General features: G+C 31.7%; 1 protein-coding gene across 1 annotated transcript; it reads right to left on the bottom strand.

The window, feature by feature from the left end:
• Positions 1–8,210: 8,210 nt before the first annotated feature.
• LOC139512573 (homeobox protein Hox-A3-like) lies at positions 8,211–18,171 on the bottom strand. Its single transcript, XM_071300292.1, has 3 exons — positions 17,863–18,171; positions 9,292–9,449; positions 8,211–8,938 (listed from the first exon to the last, which is right to left on the bottom strand). Exons 1-3 carry the CDS (start codon positions 18,107–18,109, stop codon positions 8,408–8,410), a joined length of 936 nt encoding a protein of 311 aa, XP_071156393.1. The 5' UTR covers positions 18,110–18,171; the 3' UTR covers positions 8,211–8,407.
• Positions 18,172–18,571: the final 400 nt, after the last annotated feature.

Raw genomic sequence — 18,571 nt, 5'->3', positions numbered from 1 at the left:
ATCAAACACAAACAGGAATAATTTGTATACCTAAGTAATCTTGGCACTGCACAAGGTCATGTTTTCTCTGCTGTTTAAGCCGCCATGGTATTTACACTAAACCCATTGGATGTGTTCTAATTGATAATTTAATATTATATGCATGATTTTTTTTAATTAGTTGTTATTGCCTTTCAACTAGCTGTCAGTAAGTTCGGGTACTCTCAGATCTGTACTTAATGTCTTTTTGTATTTGGGATGTTCAAGTACCCATCCATGTCCACTTGTATTTTTATCCATCTGATGAGTTAAGCATTTTTTAACTGATTTTTATAGTTCGTTCATATGTTATACTGTTATACCAGTTTTGGTTATATTTATTGCTATTTATATCCATCTAATTAGTTAATATAAAAAAAGAAGATTAGATAAGAGACCAAAATGACACAGAAATTAACAATTATAGGTCACCGTACGGCCTTCAATAATGAGCAAAGCCCATACCGCATAGTCAGCTGTAAAATGCCCCGAAATAACAATGTAAAACAATTCAAACAAGAAATCTATCGGCCTTGTTTATGTATAAAAAGGAACAAATATGTAACACATCAACAAACAACAACCACTGAATTGCAGGCTCCTGACTTGGGACAGGCACATAAGTCTTTTTCAAATGATTAAATGATTCGTTCTTATGTTGTACTGTTACACCACTTCCCAGGATAGGGGAAGATTGGGATCCCGCTAACATGTTTATTCCCGCCATTCTGTATGTGTGTGTCTGTCCCAAAGCAGGAGCATGTACTTCAGTTGTTGCCGTTTTTTGTTGTGTTACATGTTTGTTGTCGTTAATATTTTTGTACATTAGTTATGCCGTTAGTTTTCTCGTATGAATTGTTTCACATTTGTGGGTTTTAATAGCTGATTATGCAATTGAGCATTGCTCATTTCAGAAAGCCGTAAGGTGACATATAGCTGTTAATTTCTGTGTCATTTGGGCAGTTATGGAGAGTTGTCTCATTGGCAATCCTACCACATCTTTTTCTAAAAAAGAGATCTAGGGATAAAAAAGCAAAATATATCGATAAATTCTTTGCATGGGAAAGTTCAAACCTTATATCCTTAAAAAAAACATCTGATTTTATCAAGGGAGAATTTTTTAAAAAAAGTCTGTTTACATATAACAGATTTTCGGTAATAAATCAAATTACCTCACACGATACCTTCATATGAATAATTATTAATAATCACTAACAAACATTTTTCATAATTTTGAAATAAACGATATATAACTTCAAATTGTCGTGTTTATATATACTTTTAGATTTCTGCATACATTAAATGAATTCTATGTTAATCTGTCATATTGAAGTCATTTCAGGCTATAACCGTTTGTCATCACTTAGTTAATTAAAAGGTTATCGCTCTACCTACACCTTTTAACTAGGGTGAGTGATTGAAAAATCAAAAGAATGGGGAAAAAAAATCTTAAAAAGATTGTTATTTTGAATGCAACTTATTTGTTCCATTTGCATATGTATGTGTTATTTGAAATTAAAAACTGAATAAATAGATCATTTATTAAGAGGGGAGATAACAAGAGCAATCATATGTCGAAGAAAGATTTTTTATGTGGCGTTTGCGTAACGTCCAGTAGTTATATTGTCAAGGATTTTGAGGGCGAGAAACTGTTTACTTTCAATACAATATATATTTGCAAGGTTAGACGACAAGGACGAAGGGCGTACGCGTGAAACTAAACTGCCACTGGAAAATAATGTTATGTTGGAATAATGGATAGCGAAGGCATGCCAATTCAGACCCCTTAAAGCGTTTTTGCAAGGAATCATGCAGAAACCGTGGCTTTCACCCTACAAGAAATGACAAATGATTAAACGTTTCCATTCTGGCGCAAGTGAGGGTTTATACGTCCCGCTAGTCAAACAGACCATAGTTCGCAAAAAATTCCCAACGTTTGTGTGTTGATTTTTGTAAATTGAAAACCATTACTAAAAAGGATGTTTACCCGCTACCAAGAATTGATGATATGGTGGAAGCTTTTAGAAATTCAAAGTACTTTTCCGTAATAGATTTGACCCGGGGAGCAATTAATAACTTATTCAAAGGTTTTCACGGATCGTATCTAAATTTACCGGCTTTGCAAACAACATCAACGTAAAATTTTTTATGTAACAGCTGATTGTAATAAGTTTCTTACAGGAACATCCAAATCTTCAATCCAAATCTGTATATATATGAAAGAAATATTTAGTAAAGGTTTTCTAAAATTTGTGGTAATGAAATTTTAAGAATTCCTGATTATTCAAAGAAAATCAACAAACATTACTTAATTTATCATTTACTAAAAAAAATCAAATTTAGACAGATCTTTACTTGGTATGGCCATAAACAGTGAATTAAGACAAACGGAACTAGTCTGCAAAGGAGTGCAATGTTATCTCCAGTGTTCCGACAATGAAATAGGTTAATGTTTCACTTGTTTCATGTTCTTCATGGAAAATATAAACCAGTTGATATGTGGCATTTAATGAAGTCATCTCTTGAAGAAATATTTTATGTTATAGTAAGTTTACGAAAGGAAGTACACAGCGACAGGAGGTCCAGATAAAAATGCCGAATCCGCTACCATATACGTAACAAAAATATTGACAATGAAAACAAACCAAGCATCTCGAGGACGCAAGTTTCAGCAAACATTTTTTGTTGAAGATTAATGTTGTTTTTAACAAACAAACACTTATTTTTAGACTTGATCTTCAAGATGTATATTTCAGATGATAATTAAGGAATGATTGTAATACTTTATTGGTGTATGAAGAAATGACATAAAAATGTGGTCCATTATATAAATAACACATAGCTGAGAGGGTGATAGAGCAGATTGTTACCCTGAGAAAACATTGTCAACTGAGGCAAAGCCAAGGTTGATAATGTCTTTTCGAGGGGTAACAATCTGCTCTATCACCCTCTCAGATATGTGTTATTTAATTTTAATTTAAAATACTGAATGTTCTGTTATTATGGTCGATTAAATTTCAAATTCAAAGTAATAAACTATGACATCTTGTACATGACAACCATCCGTATTTATTATACTTATTATACGTTAAAATGCCAGATTTTGATTTGATAATGCGAGGGTGTTAATTTACTCTATCACATGGCTGAGCGGGTGACAATTTTTTTTAATGTTCCCCTCTCGTGCAGACCAATCAAAAATCGATAATTGAAAGTACAATAAATTGAAATCACATCAAGTAATTAAATACAATGCTTGAGTTCTACGTTTTGGCTCAGATTTTATTATTTGACTGTCAAAATAAAAATAATAAACATCTTGCCCAACTTTTTTTTAATACCCGTAACACTGTTATGTACAGTACGTGACGTCATAGAAAATTCTTTTAGAAGTATTTTTTACAATAAAAGTAATTTGTAAAAGACAATTATAATAGGACATTCAGTATAATAAATTAAATAACACGTAGCTGAGACGGTGATAGAGCAGATTGATACCCCTCGAAAAAGCATTGTCAACCTTGGTTTCGCCGCGGTTGACAATTTTTTGTCGGGGTACCAATCTACTCTATCACCCTCTCGACTATGTGTTATTTATATATTAATAAAGCGCACACTTGATCAAGCGTCTCCGTGAAGGGTAATAGAGTATTTGCCATATGATAGAGTTGTATTTGATAAAGCGCACACTTGATCAAGCGTTTCCATGAAGGGTAATAGAGTAAATTAACACCCTCGTATTAGCCAATCAAAATCTGGCATTTTGACATGAAGTATAATAAAATGAATTACCCGCGTATCGTGTTATCAGTCAGGATTCTACTTCGTCAAAATTATCTCCCCATTACGCCAGTTCATTTTCACAATCGTAGAAATGGAAGCCATTGCAGGGATGACGCGCTACCAATTTTGCTCTTGGAAACCGATAAATTTATGAACATTGCACCATTACGATCCTTACATGTCAGTTGTATTTTAAAAGACAAATATATCAACTAGCTAATGAGCATCAGTTATTGAACTTGTTTGCATTGATTCAACTTAAAACTATTGTCTGATCGGTTGTCAGGTGGAATTTTCGAAAATTCATAAACATTTAAAACAAATTCTAATTAAATATTTCGTGGAAGGGCAGACTAGATTTTTTTAGTGGTTGAAGACTATAAACCCTAGTTATCACACACAAAAAAATTATAATTTTTCGAAGATATGCATTTTCATCATCCAACTTGAAAGACTGTCGTCAAGTACTTTCAGTAAAAAATAGCTATTCGAACACACCTACTCTGTTTTTGTGATTCATTAGATAGGTATTTCACTTGACCCATATATTCCATCTTTTAGAACTGTGATTTTTTTTATGTTATAAAGTCAACCTGTAGCTTTGATATATAAAAATGATAGAATCTGAAGCGAGACGATGTATGACATATTCTTGCTTTGTACGATATCAAGACAAAATATTCAACTTCAACACGCCTTAACATAAAAAGGTGCACTCGATTTTCTCTTTTCGATACAATTGTTACCCATTTATTGGATTTTTTTCTTGAATCACACAATGGAAGGGCAGATACGAAAATTACTGTCAAACTAATAGATTGATATGTTTTCCGTCCGTGGTAATTTTTTTTTTAAATCGGAGGTTATGCATTTTCTACATCCAACTTGAAAGATACCCATGTCGTCGACTTGATATCTAATTGTTCTGCTTAACTATGTACTAAAAAAATTTGAAACTTATGCAAATGGTGTTTTTAAGATAAAACACTTAGTTATTGAGAGGGAAATTGTAATTTTATTTGTTTCTATTAACTTTAAAATTTTTTGTCACTATAGTAAACATTACAGTAAACATTTCTCGCCTTCTCTAACAAAGAGCTTCGATTCTTTTGTTCTATTTCAACCGGGTTTTCGACTGCTATATAATACCGTACACACCACTTTATTTTTTAATGTTATTTCGAATAGACAGAAAAAGTATTAAAATCATTCCTTGTAATTCAATTCTAAAAAGATGTAAATAATGATAAAAACGTTGATGACGTTGTGGTCATGTCTATGAGCTGATAAACAAAACAGTTGAGAAATATTTGTGAAAGTCAAATGTTTAACACAAATGTGTGTACGTATATGATTAGCGAATAAAAAAAATGCAGGAATCCATGAAATCAGTGTTAATTTTCAATCTCCAAATACGTCGGACACCAACTGTGAAAATGCAAATGATACCCATGACAACAATCGACGATGGCCCTCATATATTTAAAAGAAGATGTGGTGTGATTGCCAATCCAGCAAATCTTTACAGGAGACCAGATGCCACAGAAATTAACAACTATAGGTCACCGTACGGCATTCAACACTGATGAGCAAAGCACATACCCTATAGCCAGCTATAAAAAGCCCCGAAATCACAAATGTAAAATAATTCAAACGAAAAAACTAACGGCCTAATTTTATATACAAAAATGAACGAAAACCAAATATGTAACACAGCAACAAACGACAACTACTGAATTACAGGCTCCTGACTCGGGACAGACATATACATACAGAATGTGTCATGTTGAAACATGTTAGCGGGATCCCTAACCTTGGACCGTGGTGCAACAGTACAAGATGAGAACGAACTATAATAACAGTTAAAAATGCATACCTCATCAGGCGGATACTGATAGAAATACATCTATCAAAAACATGAGTGAACGTGGTCGGGTACTTGTACATCCGAACAACGAAAAAAAAATTGAGTACAGATCTGAGAGTAGTCGCAGTTACTGACAGCTAGTTCAAAACCAATGAAAACCAATATAAATCATGTATCTAAGATTAAATTAACAATTATTACACATCAAACATCAAATTGAATAAGTATCAAGTATAAAGAGGTTGTAAACAGTAAGAGAAAAAACATGACCTTGTGCAATGCCAAGATACAGGTATCGACAGATTGTAGATCGTTGAATGTGCATATGTATATAACAATAATATTTAGTTTGATTTTAATTTACTGATAACAAAATCAATATTAATACCAATAAAATCAACATTCAACGATCTTTTTATAGTGTTGAATTGATAACTTTCTAGCATAAGTTTTCTAATAGATCTATAAGTTTACCAGGCTCGTTAATTTCCGGGCACGCCAAACAACATCTCCGCTAAAACAAGGGTGTGTCATACCGTTAGAAATAAGTTTTCAACAGGTAAAACCAAACTTTAAACCCAAATATTTATATCTATAGAATAATTTAGTTAAGGCTTTAAGTAATTTGCATAACGTAATCCCTGTCTTAATTATTTACCAGTAATGCAAAGATCACGTTCATTTAAAATCAAAAACATCAGAACAGACACGGGGATAGATATAGCGAACGAGTTGTAATTTTCGATACCATCACCATTTAAAAGAGGAAAATTAACAATAGGGAACGAAAATCGTCCCTTTTGTCATAAATTATAGAGTGGATTTACCACCTCATTATTGGTTGCCTTATCCGCTCGTACAAACACAAACCGCTTTGCAAGTTTTTGGTGGGTTTATTTCTTATTCTAGAAATAGGCGTATTATGTACTCTATGTATAGTTATTTGTGAATTATTTTCAAAATTTGATATTCGAATATCATCTATATATTCTCCTAATTTGAGACGGACACTTTATGTATAACAGTTATTTGAGCTTCAAATAGCGTAGCTGTGTATTTGTACATATTGTAACATTGTATATATATATATATATATATATATATATATATATAGTCAACATCAAACTACCTCATTTGAAAGATTCCATCTGGTGCCTTGATATTAAATTCCTTATCCAAAATTATTCCAGAGAGATTCTCTGTTCTCAGAACCAATTTGTTTTTGGGTCAATATTTTTTTTTCTGTTTTAGGATGTTTTGGAAGTCTGAAATAATGAAGGAAGTGGTGGCTTTGTTCAGTTAATGTTTGTGTTGATTGAAGATCATTGGTAGTCCCTGTTATCCTTGTTCCTGAACCATCTAAGACCGTAGTTTGCTCTTTTGATATTTTCCCTAGTATTTCTATGTTTAACGACCGGTGTCTCATTGTCGTGTACTAGCATTCTTAATCTTATTTTATTCATAATTAAACTTCACAATGAACATACCAAAAACTTGACATTTCATGGTGATTTGATTCAGCAGTAATTCGACCAGTTTTTTTCATTTTTATGTGTATCCGACGCAATGAAGACATGCGTTCAACTTTCGTCCGTTTTCTCCGGTGTTGCAGAACAGAATTATACTTTATATTCGGTCACCAGCTTGGCATTTATCAGTTGTAAGATGCAAGTGCTTTTCTGATTTTTCAGACACCTACTTCCTGTTTTCCAATACTTTGAATTACGAGTATTTTTAACATGATAACGCGTGCGTCTTTTGGGAATTATTAACTAGTATTTTTACTAGAGATGTATGGTTTTTTAACACTTTGTTTTGTTGAGATTTTTATTCAGTTCATTGGAAAAATATTTTTTCTCAACAGATATTTTGGTGTGATAGCATTGCTTTACTACAATTTTCCTATCCTTAACTTTTATTTATTTCAACTCTACCAAAGGTACTGGTGGCCAATTTTTTCGACCTTCTAAAGGCATGAAATATTTAACACTGTGTGTTTACCAAGCACATACCAATCAACATAGTAGGGCGTCAGAATCAAGATATATGTATACATTTCCTACAGCCAAACATACACAGTGCCATTTTTTTCAAAATAACGATTGAATGCAGTATTTACCTTTACTTGTACTATGACATGTATGAGTATGTAACTCCTGACAAACCAGTACATAGATTAGAATGAACGTGAAAAGTTTTGACTAAAAAACGACTTTGAACACCACGTATGCTAATAATAATTTTTGAAGCTTTTAATTTTCAAACATATTGCTCTTTTGTTGAAAATAGGAAATCCTGTAACTGTTATGTTAAAACCTTTTCAGCAGTTTTAATGACAATTACATTATGAACTTTCTATCAGAATATTGTTTTCTATACAAACTAAATATAACAAATGGTTTTAGAGAGAGTGAAAGGTCACTCACATCATGTACGGTTCTGGACGAATGCTATGTGATGACGATATTGCTCACCTTAGATCAGATAAGCAAAAACTTGAATAAGACTGATTTACTATAGTACTTGAATCTAGTACTGGAAATCTATATGATAATTTTATTTGTAAGGGAAGAAGACAATCTTACAACAAATCATCACGTTTACATTCTATATTTTACAGCACTTTCTAATGAGTGTAACAATTGTCACGGAAATCACTCTATCACAGTTTGTAGTGTCTTTTTCAGCAAGTTTTGGCAAGAAAATAAACCTATGTTCCTTCAATGTAATATACAAAAGTCACGTTCCTTCGATATCGGTCTGAAATGGACGAAATAGTCCATGGGAAGTTGTGTTTGTGTGTGCCTTAGGGGCTGTCGGAAGCGATGTTGGTATATTTGATAATCCAGCTAAAGCTGGGTTGCAGTTGTAATTGTCTATAGATGGTGGTCCACTATTGTGTCCAATTAATCCAGCACTTTCCAAAACAGATTGCATGTTACCTCCAATAGGAGACACTCCCGATAGTTGATGCGGGGATGTAATTTGCGGAGTACGCTGCAAGATCGTGTTTGCCATCCCTTGTAAAATTTCAGACCGCGGTCTTAGGGGATTTAACATCTGTAGCTGTGACATATTGTTTGTTGGTCTTTGGATGCCCATTTGTGAGTATACATTAAATGGACTAGAATTTGCAGAGGGTATTCCATATGGAAACGAGGCTGCTGCAGCTGCTAAATAAGCATAAAGATGAGGATCAGCTATACCATATGGCCAAGCCATTGCCATTCTTTGTCTTTTGTCTTTCATTCTTCTGTTTTGAAACCATACCTACGGGAAGATAGTTGAATAAAAAAAATGGTATTTGATGACATACAGCAATAACAAAATCAAAATACTGACAAATTTCTTCTTGGTTCTCGTGAATTGATGCCAATGCCTCCGAATAAACAAAGCTGATTCAATAGAGAAAACCAACTGAAAAATATATAGAATTAGACTTAACGTTTTATCAGGCACTCATGAAAAATATATGCACTGCCAAGAATTTACCCACCAAAACAGGTACATGTTTACCCTCTTAGTTACTGTTCAGCAAGACTAAAACTTAGAATGTTATGCTTTCTATTCATTCAGTTCTGTTCATTATTATACAACAACGACGATTGGTATTAATAACATACCTTTATTGTATTTTCAGGAAGATTCAGCGATTTGGCTAATTCACAACGTCGGGGTCTTGACACATAATTTTCTTTGTAGAATTCCTTTTCTAGGCGACCAATCTGTTCCCTTGTAAATGCTGTTCTATATCGTCTCACTGAATCATCGGTGCAAGAATCTGAAAAATTTAAGATTTTTTTTCTAAATTTAATGCTTCTTTTTGAGTTTCAATTGGGTGCATAAAATCGTTGACCAAAGCACATTTTGTATGAAGCCAAGATCATACTAAAATTGTGCGCTCCGGATCAATATAAATAATAAGACGATGTGGTATGATTCCAATGAGACAACGCTCCACTACAGGGTCTGGGACATAGAAGTGATTATCTATTATAGATCGCAGTACGGCCTTCAACAATAAGCAAAACATTTATCGCACAGCAAGCTATAACATGCCCCAAAATGATAAATGTAAAACAATTCAAAAAAAAAAAAAACATGCAACGGCCTGATTATTGAACAAAACAATAACAGAAAAATATATGAAATACAACAAAATTCGATACCACTGCACGACATCGGCCTCACTTTGGACAGACTCATACATAATGTGGTTGGATTAAAGGTGCTTGCTTGCGCCCAGCAATCCCATAATCAGGGACAGCAGTGTAACAGCACAGCATAAGAAAAAATTATAATAAATAAGTGTTAATAATCAAATCGATACAACGTAGCACAAAACAACTAACTAAAACATAAACGACACAAAGAACAATTATGAGAGCATTCGCAGTTACTGAAAGCAAGTTCAAAGCCAATAACAACTAATAAAAAAATCATGTTTATTTAATTTATGCTACACCAATGAAATCATGTGGTATATCAAGCTTTTAGTCTGTTTTCTTATGAAATGCTGTGACCTAGCTTATCACTAGAACAACATGCAGCCATGAATGTTGAAAGGAGTAGGTCCGGTAAGGACCGATTTTGGCCTCAAATTTCAGGTTCATCTAACTAAAGACTTTGAACACTTTTTAAACACTTAAGTGTCTATTTCAGTTGATTCAGTTAGTTGATGTGAAAGATTTTAACTGATTTAGTCATTAAAAACGCTCTGATTCAAGCTTAAATATGAAAAATCTATAAAAAATGCCAAATAATGTCACTTTTCCGATGGTTTTTGTCAAAAATGAAAGTGGCCGCATCCGTGTTCTTCCGAAACCTTAATATATGGTATGTATTATCATCAAATACAACTTACATTTCAATGTTAAGAATGAACACGAATGCGACCACTTTCATTTAAGATGGAAACCGTCTAAAATTTAAGTAAAATGCTAAAATTGTGAAGATTTCAGTAATTTAGCATGACTTAATGATGCTATTACCCGATATATGTGCATTGTATTGTCAAAAACCGCCCATATTTATGTAGAAGAAGCATTCTACTTTCTAATAAATAATTAAAAGTCTCGGTTGTTGTCGGCAAATCAAAACGGCAGATTCTAATGAAACATACTGTTCATGCTCATATTTCATTACTCGTTTTCATAATATCTCTTTTCATTTTTAACCGGATTTTTGTGACAAAAATGTCGGTTATTGATTTGGGGATGTACGGCGGGCGGCCGGGCGGGCGGTCGGGCGGGCGGCCGGGCGGCAATCAAATGTTGTCCGTGCATTAACTCATGAACCGTTCAACCAAAGCTTTTAAAATTTTAATATGTTATTACTGACAACTATACGAAGGTCAAGTTCAATAATGGCGATTTTGACTTTTACCGTTCAGGAGTTGTGGTTCTTGAAAGATTGAAAAATTGAGTTTCCAGTCGTGTCCGTGCATTTACGCATGAACTGTTCTACCAAAGCTTCCCAAATTTTAATATGTTGTTACTAATGACAGAATGGAGGTCAAGTTCAATAATGACGAATTTGACTTTTACCGTTCAGGAGTTATGGTTCTTGAAAGATTGAAAAATGGAGTTTCCAGTCGTGTCCGTGCATTTATGCATGAACTGTTCTACCAAAGCTTCTGAAATTTTAATATGCTGTTACTGATGACAAAATGGAGGTCAAGTTCAATAATGACGATTTTGACTTTTACCGTTCAGAAGTTATGGTTCTTGAAAGATTGAAAAATGGTGTTTCCCGTCGTGTCCGTGCATTTTCTCATGAACCATTCAACTAAAGCTTTTGAAATTTTAATATGTTGTTACTGATGACAAAATAGAGGTCAAGTTCAATAATGACGATTTTGACTGTTACCGTTCAGGAGTTATGGTTCTTGAAAGATCGTAAAATGGCGTTTCCATTCACGTTGTTGCATTTACTCATGAACCATTCAATCTAAGCTTTTCAAATTTTAATATGTTGATACTGATGACAAAATGGAGGTCAAATTTGATATTGACGATTTTCACTTTCACCATTCATCAGTAATGGTTCTTGTGATATTGCCAGGACACAAATAAATGTTAATAAATCCGGTTTGCTGTCGTTGTGACAGCCTCTTGTATTTCTTGTTATCTGATGATCCAACAATTCAAACTTGTTTTAAAACATATATATATATATATGCTCTGAATCATTGATAGGTATTATATTTTTAAGTTTAAATTATATATAAGCTGAATTGCTGTTGAATTAAAAAAAAAAATTATCTTTATGTAAATAACAATTTTCAGATTATTGCAAACTGAATTGCGAATGATAAATTGAACTCTAAGTGGCCTCTTAAGGATGTTCGCTTCTCTGTTTCAAAATAACAAGGTTTTTAAATAACTGTTACAGATTGATAGAATCATCGATAAGCGAACTTAAAAATTAGAAAAGATTGATAGGTCTGTGTTCTAGTTTTTGAGATATGATAAAAAATTAGGCGGGAAAAGGTTTTCACAAGATTTTTCTAACATTTTTAATATGACACCTTTATCCTTTCAAAAACCATGAAAAAATAAAAGGATTTGATAAAATTTTCAAAAATTACTTGGAAAACTATATGCAATAAATTATGAAAGAAAAGAAGGGCAAAATTTTTATTGGCACTACATGGATGAAACTAGAGGTTTCCAAATCTCAGACAAAAGAGTAACGAACATTCTTAATTAAAATAGAGACATGTAATATGTATTATGTCTCAGATTTTAAAGACATGTGATATAGTTTAGATCCCATGTTGATGTTGTTTTTTTTTTTAGATAAGTGGGATCGAAATTTAAGACGTTTCCATAGATTGTGTTGTCTTTGACATTTATATCCTCCTTTAGACCGTGAGACATATTTAATTTCTGTTTCCAAAGATTAACGCCTGCATATTTTTGTAAAATAATTTGGAGAATCTCAAAAGTATGCTCTTAATTTTTGTAAGAATCCCTTTGAAATAATTACTTTTTTCTCTCTCTAATTCTCTTGAAATTATAAAAAAAGGTGGGGTTTTTTTTTGCTGTATATATATATCTAAATTGTAAATAAATGTATACGCTTTCATTCTTATGATTAAAATCTTTTCCCAATATGTAGCAGTTTGACGTCGCGAAAAATAACACTTATATTTATAGTCCATTTATGTTAGTAACGGCATTGCCTCGCCTAGTATCTGTATTGGATGCTTCTCTCATTCACATTTACCAAATAGAAAGATAATAAACGAAAAAATACAAGAAAGCTCAGTATACACGCGTTTTTTATTGCGTAAAAGATTGCCTATCGACGTTAATTAACGTCCAACAATCCATCAATTAATAAATTACAGAACAAAACTTTTCAACCTCGCATTATAATTTCAGAAACTTGAATCTCACATTAACACAATCTACTATACTTTTAAAAAAATACATAAAATAATGTACCATGGGTCAACGTGCTATTCTTCAGTCTTTAAATCGTGCAAAATTACCCAAATTTGCATAGATTGTTCATTGGCCATAAAAAAATCTATGTGAAAGAATTTTGTGATGAAATATGAGAACATAGGTTTATTATATGCTTTAAGAAAATAAAAATAACGAAAACACTAAAAGAGTTATCTCCCTTTAAAATAACTAAGAAGAAACATTTATTCTAAAAAAACACACGTATTTGAGATTTGTTTAAATATTATGGATAAGGCAATATTAATCACTATATTTTTATATGAATAAATGTGTCTTGTGAATTGATTGCAAATCTGACTCCAAATTTGCAAATTTAGGCAAAGAAGTAGACCAATTGTGTACTGCGATTGTACAATCCAGTATGGCGGTGTACCATGGATCTACCTTAAAACGTTAGAAAGTTAACTATTTTTTTTAGAAAGACAGAATCAAAATACATGTAAACACTGAAGCTGGGTGAAATAACTTGGACTTTTATTTTATCTTTCGTTAAATCTTATTATGCAATGCAGTGCTAGTTACCGTCTTGAAAATTGTCATTTACAATGTATTCTTTAATTTATCGCCAGTGTAACAGATTAATTCATTTGTCTAATCGTTTAGTATTTTTTTCTCGAATATTTTATAAGTTATTCGCTTTGTTGTTTAAATTTTAGCTCCAAACTTGGCAATTCGTTACTCATGCCTTATTGATCAAAAAGTTTCTAATGCATTCTATAGTATATGTACTTTGATTTTTTTATAATTCGAATTTTCATTACTTCTTTATAGTATAAATGATAATTAATTATTTTACGTTTTATCACCATGACAATTATGCATTAGGCCATCAATTTAATTACTACAAGGGACTATCAATTATTCCAATAGTCCATGTGCAAGTTATATGCTGACTATTTAAAAGTTAACTGATAGGGATTTTTTAATGTCATGCCATACTTCAAATAAACTAAAGTTTCGTTACATGCATGTAATAGTGTTAGTTTTCTCTATTTACAAATTAATGTAAAACTTTCCTACTCAAGTAGTCCTATAATATATGCCTTCGCATTATATATTCACTATTTAACGTTTTCATGCTGATATTTCCATTTTTTATTTTTTGTCTCGGGTGGCACATTGATAGTAAAAAAAAATTATCAGAACAGCAAATAGAAATAGTAAATAATGCCCCCGAGGTCATATGTTATAGGACTAATAACAAAGGTAGAACATTAATTTTATAAGTAGAAAAGCACCTGGCAAAAGCAAAATAAGGTGAAGGAGAGACAAACACGAGTCTACAAAACACTACATATAAAACTTAAGACTGAGCAACACGAACCCCCCCTCCCCCCCCAAAAAAAAAGGCGGCGATGTTCTCAGGGGCGCTCCGGAAGGGCAAGTTTTTCAGAAATGAAATAATTTCTGAAAACTTGTTTATCTATTTTCCTTTATTCTTCTGGTTAAGGTGGTACCCAACACTTTCACTAAAATTAATTTGTCTCGTTTAATTTTCATAAAATTTTGTCAAAGTATTTACTTTAACCCTTTAACAAAACTATAAAAATTTCAAAAATTTTGAACCAACCGTTTTGTCAGATAAATTACACTGGTTATATAGCAGTTTGACAAACACCAATGTTGATCATTGAGAAGCTTTATACTCCTTTTATAACACAACGTCATTAAAACGTTTAGCTAACTTTACAGAGTTATCTCCCTGTAGTGTTAGGTACCACCTTAATTACGTTATGTTTTAATGGCGTATCCAACAGTTTATTTATGACGGTAAGATTTTTCACCCTGTAAGATATTTTGTTCTTCAATTGACAGAGAATCAAATTTTATCAAAAAAAATATTTGACGCAGATTTCGTTTTTGCAAAAAGTTCGGCTGAAAATTAGACATTTTTGCAATTTTGGAGAAAAAGCGTTTTTATTTAAAAATGTAAATATGATTATCTAATCAGCATATACTTATGAAATGGAGCTCAAATTGAAGCAAAACAATTCAAGATTGTTAGAAAAATCTAACTTTACCATTAAAAGCATTAATTCCTTTACTCAAAGAAAGCCAAAAACGTTATGGTTCCCCCCCCCCCCCCCAAAAAAAAAAAACTGCAAGAAATGAACATTTGAAACGTCAAACTAACAATTGTTTTACCAAAGTCCAAGATTTCTGAATTTACGTAAAATAGACGTTGGTGATAGGCAAAGTAGCTTTAGAAACAAATTGAGAGCAATAGACATACCCTGACCTCATCAATAAAATGTAGGTTAACCAAATCTGACAAAAGTCTGATGAAACATTTTCAAATTCGGTTTAACTGAAAATAATGTACCAAACCCTTTATGTAAACAAAATGCTGGAAAAAAATATTTTGATGTTAATTAAAATCAAATGTGTAAATCATCTTATTTACCTTAAGTGCTGTTCCGGTTCAAGGGAGTTAATCTGAACTTGAAAGAAAAAAATCCCCACAATTTGTTACAGGACGTTATAATGAAGGATCCTTTCAAATTCTATCACGATCCGTTATTATATATATAATTACTGATTTCAATATACACAAATATGTAACGTATGATTCAAAAATCTTGTAGCTAGTAATGTTTCTAGCTGCGGAAAGCTCATAAACTTCAACTCTTGACAGGAAAAAGTCTTCATTACATATAATTTATTAATGAGTTTAAATTAACAGTAATTAATTATTTGGCGTCGTAAAATTGTTAATTATCAGATATGTTATACTAACAAGAAATGTTATAAATGAGTCACACTTTTGGATAAAACTGGTGGTATATGTCTTCTATCATTCTATGTTACGTAATCAGTTTGATTGTTTTCCTAATTTTTGCATCTTTTTTCTGTTTTGAAAACACATGTCTGTTATAATTAACAATAACAGTTGATTAATTAAAGTTGACTCTATATGGATTTTGCTACTATTGTAAGTTCACTTTTGGTCATATAGCTCGAAATGTGTTTCGGTACTTATACATCCTTGGCTTTTAAATATTTGGCTTTGGGCGTAACTGGGGAAGTTAATAAAAAAAAAAGCGCTTCAATTTTGTTTGTATCGGGAATACAAGAAACAATTAATGATGCATTTTAAAACAAATGAATGATAATGTTAACCAAAAAAAAAAAAACAACACATATAACTCATATCAGTTCTAAGACTCAAGCAAACACAAATCCACATTTATTTTTATTTCTCATACCAGTTAGACCTGCACACTATCGAGTACTTGAAAAATACTTTGATGGACATGTTAAAAAAAAGACTTGGATTGAATGATCCCGTTAAGATCTAAAACAACGAAAACAGAGTGCTCTGCAGTAGTAGAACTGGTAAGGATATATATACGATTATATTCAAAGGATCAAAAACTGCTTATCGAATTTGTATCCTATATAGTCTAATCTGTTGCAATGAAAAACAACGACTCTTCTTTAATGATAGAGTTACAAGAAACTGGAATTTTAAAATTAAGACCCCCCAAAAAAAGAGAAAAAAATTGTAACCTCAAATCTTATAAATAAACAATCCCTTTTATATATTTAGAAAAAGATGCAGTATACATGGTAAATGAGGGATGTTGATGTCCTAAATTTGGGAAGGATGCAACGTCTTTTTAACTAACTTAAATATATATATATATATTAAAAACGATAACATTGAACGAATAAAAAATGTAAGCAAAATCGTTGGTATAGAATAGACTTAAAATCAACAATTTTAATAACGAAAATAAACAAGTTTTCAATTTCGTAAAAGGTGATAAATATTTTGTCCCAAGACAATTTATCTCGTATCAATATAAAAACGATTTTACAGCAAAGCAACTGTTATTTCGACGTTTTGGTGAACCATAGCCCCACTTCAAATTATTTGATATAAAACAAATTCGACTTTTGTTTATATATGGCAACTTCATTTCGTTTTATATATATATATATTGAATTAATAAAATTGTAGTAAATAAAACTGACAGCTGAATGAATCTATTAGGTTTTCATCTAAGTTTAACATGTCCAAGTTGTCTACAAAATCTTTAAAAAAAACAGTCTGTAACATCTTCCATTTACTGTTTCTTGTCCTTAAATTAAAATCAATTAGCAAATCCACATTTCTTATTTTTAAAATGTAGAAGAAAACCTAAGCAGTATACGGTTACCTTCTGAACTAGAGAAAGCAATGCAAACGTTTAAATACATTCAAGCTTTTAACCTATTTCATGAACAATACATGTATAGTATTTGTTTTTCTTGACATATAAATTACATTCATATACACCCTATAAATTAAAACATATTGTTTTTAATTAGAGGAATGTTTAAAGTGTGTAGTCTGTAGGAAAAGGTAATCAATTAGCATATTTTATTGCTGTGGTTTATTTTGGTTTATCCAGTAACAAAATTATGATTTATCTCAAAGGAATTCGCTAAATTAAATACTTTTTTTCAATTTAAAGTTTAGATGTTTACCTGCTTGATCGAAATAACTGTATTTCAGTGTGTAGCTTAACAAGAAGCACATACTTTGATTATTTGTTTTAATGATCATATCACTTCTATGATCTATTAAATATCATTAAAATAATTATTGTAAACTAAAATAAATTATTACTATATAGTATATTAATATCCAGTTTTTGATTTTTTTTTTACAAAATATTTCCTCATATATCTTTAAATATATATTTTGTGTATATAATTATTTGATTATCTCACCCCTGTCGGCTGCGTCTTTCTCACTATCAGATAGTATATCTAGATGGTCTCCTTCATTCTTTGACTCTGTATTCCTATCTCCACCGTTCCGTTTGGAGTCTGTTATAAAATAAGAATCATCATCGGATTCAACATTGCCATCATCCGGAAGCTGTTGGTGATGTTTCATCGTGAAATCAAATGCACTCTGTGTAATACGTTCAGAGTTAAGTTCAAAACCTGAACCAGTTGCTCTGATTTCGTTCATAATTACTAAGTTAATGTTATTTCAAACTTAAATTAACAAGTCCTGAATTCACGTAAAAAATATATCTACTTATTTGTAGAAAAAAAGTAAAAATTACAAAAATTGTCCAAAACAGGTAAAAGTCATATTTGAAACATGATACTGTTGATGTGACATTTTAAGACGATTATCTGGGAAATAGACGTTTTCACACAAGAAAGAACTACAAAGTCTCGGGGGATTTGTCGAAAAAATATACACCTGTCATTTGAATTGATTCAGGGGTGGGAATTTTCACATATTGACATCTCATTTACAAATAAGGTTTAGTAACATCGATTGTCGTTGGGCCATACGTTGTTACATTTATTAATAACTCCGCCTACTTGTATTATGACAAATAGTTGTGATTTATTTGTGGTAAACTGTACAAAAGAATAACTCTTTTGTACTCAATTTGCAGCTTAATAAAACGACCCATAA

Source organism: Mytilus edulis, chromosome 2 (genome assembly GCF_963676685.1).
Source record: "Mytilus edulis chromosome 2, xbMytEdul2.2, whole genome shotgun sequence".
Lineage (NCBI taxonomy): Eukaryota > Metazoa > Mollusca > Bivalvia > Mytilida > Mytilidae > Mytilus > Mytilus edulis.
This window is presented reverse-complemented; position numbering and strand designations above follow the sequence as displayed.

Excerpts from the sequence above, each read along its gene's own strand:
- LOC139512573 (XM_071300292.1), bottom strand. The coding sequence starts at position 18,109 with ATGAACGAAATCAGAGCAACTGGTTCAGGTTTTGAACTTAACTCTGAA. Across the intron at positions 9,450-17,862 it reads GAAAGACGCAGCCGACAGGG|ATTCTTGCACCGATGATTCA; the intron begins GTGAGATAATCA and ends TAAATTTTTCAG. Across the intron at positions 8,939-9,291 it reads TTCCTGAAAATACAATAAAG|GTATGGTTTCAAAACAGAAG; the intron begins GTATGTTATTAA and ends ATCTTCCCGTAG.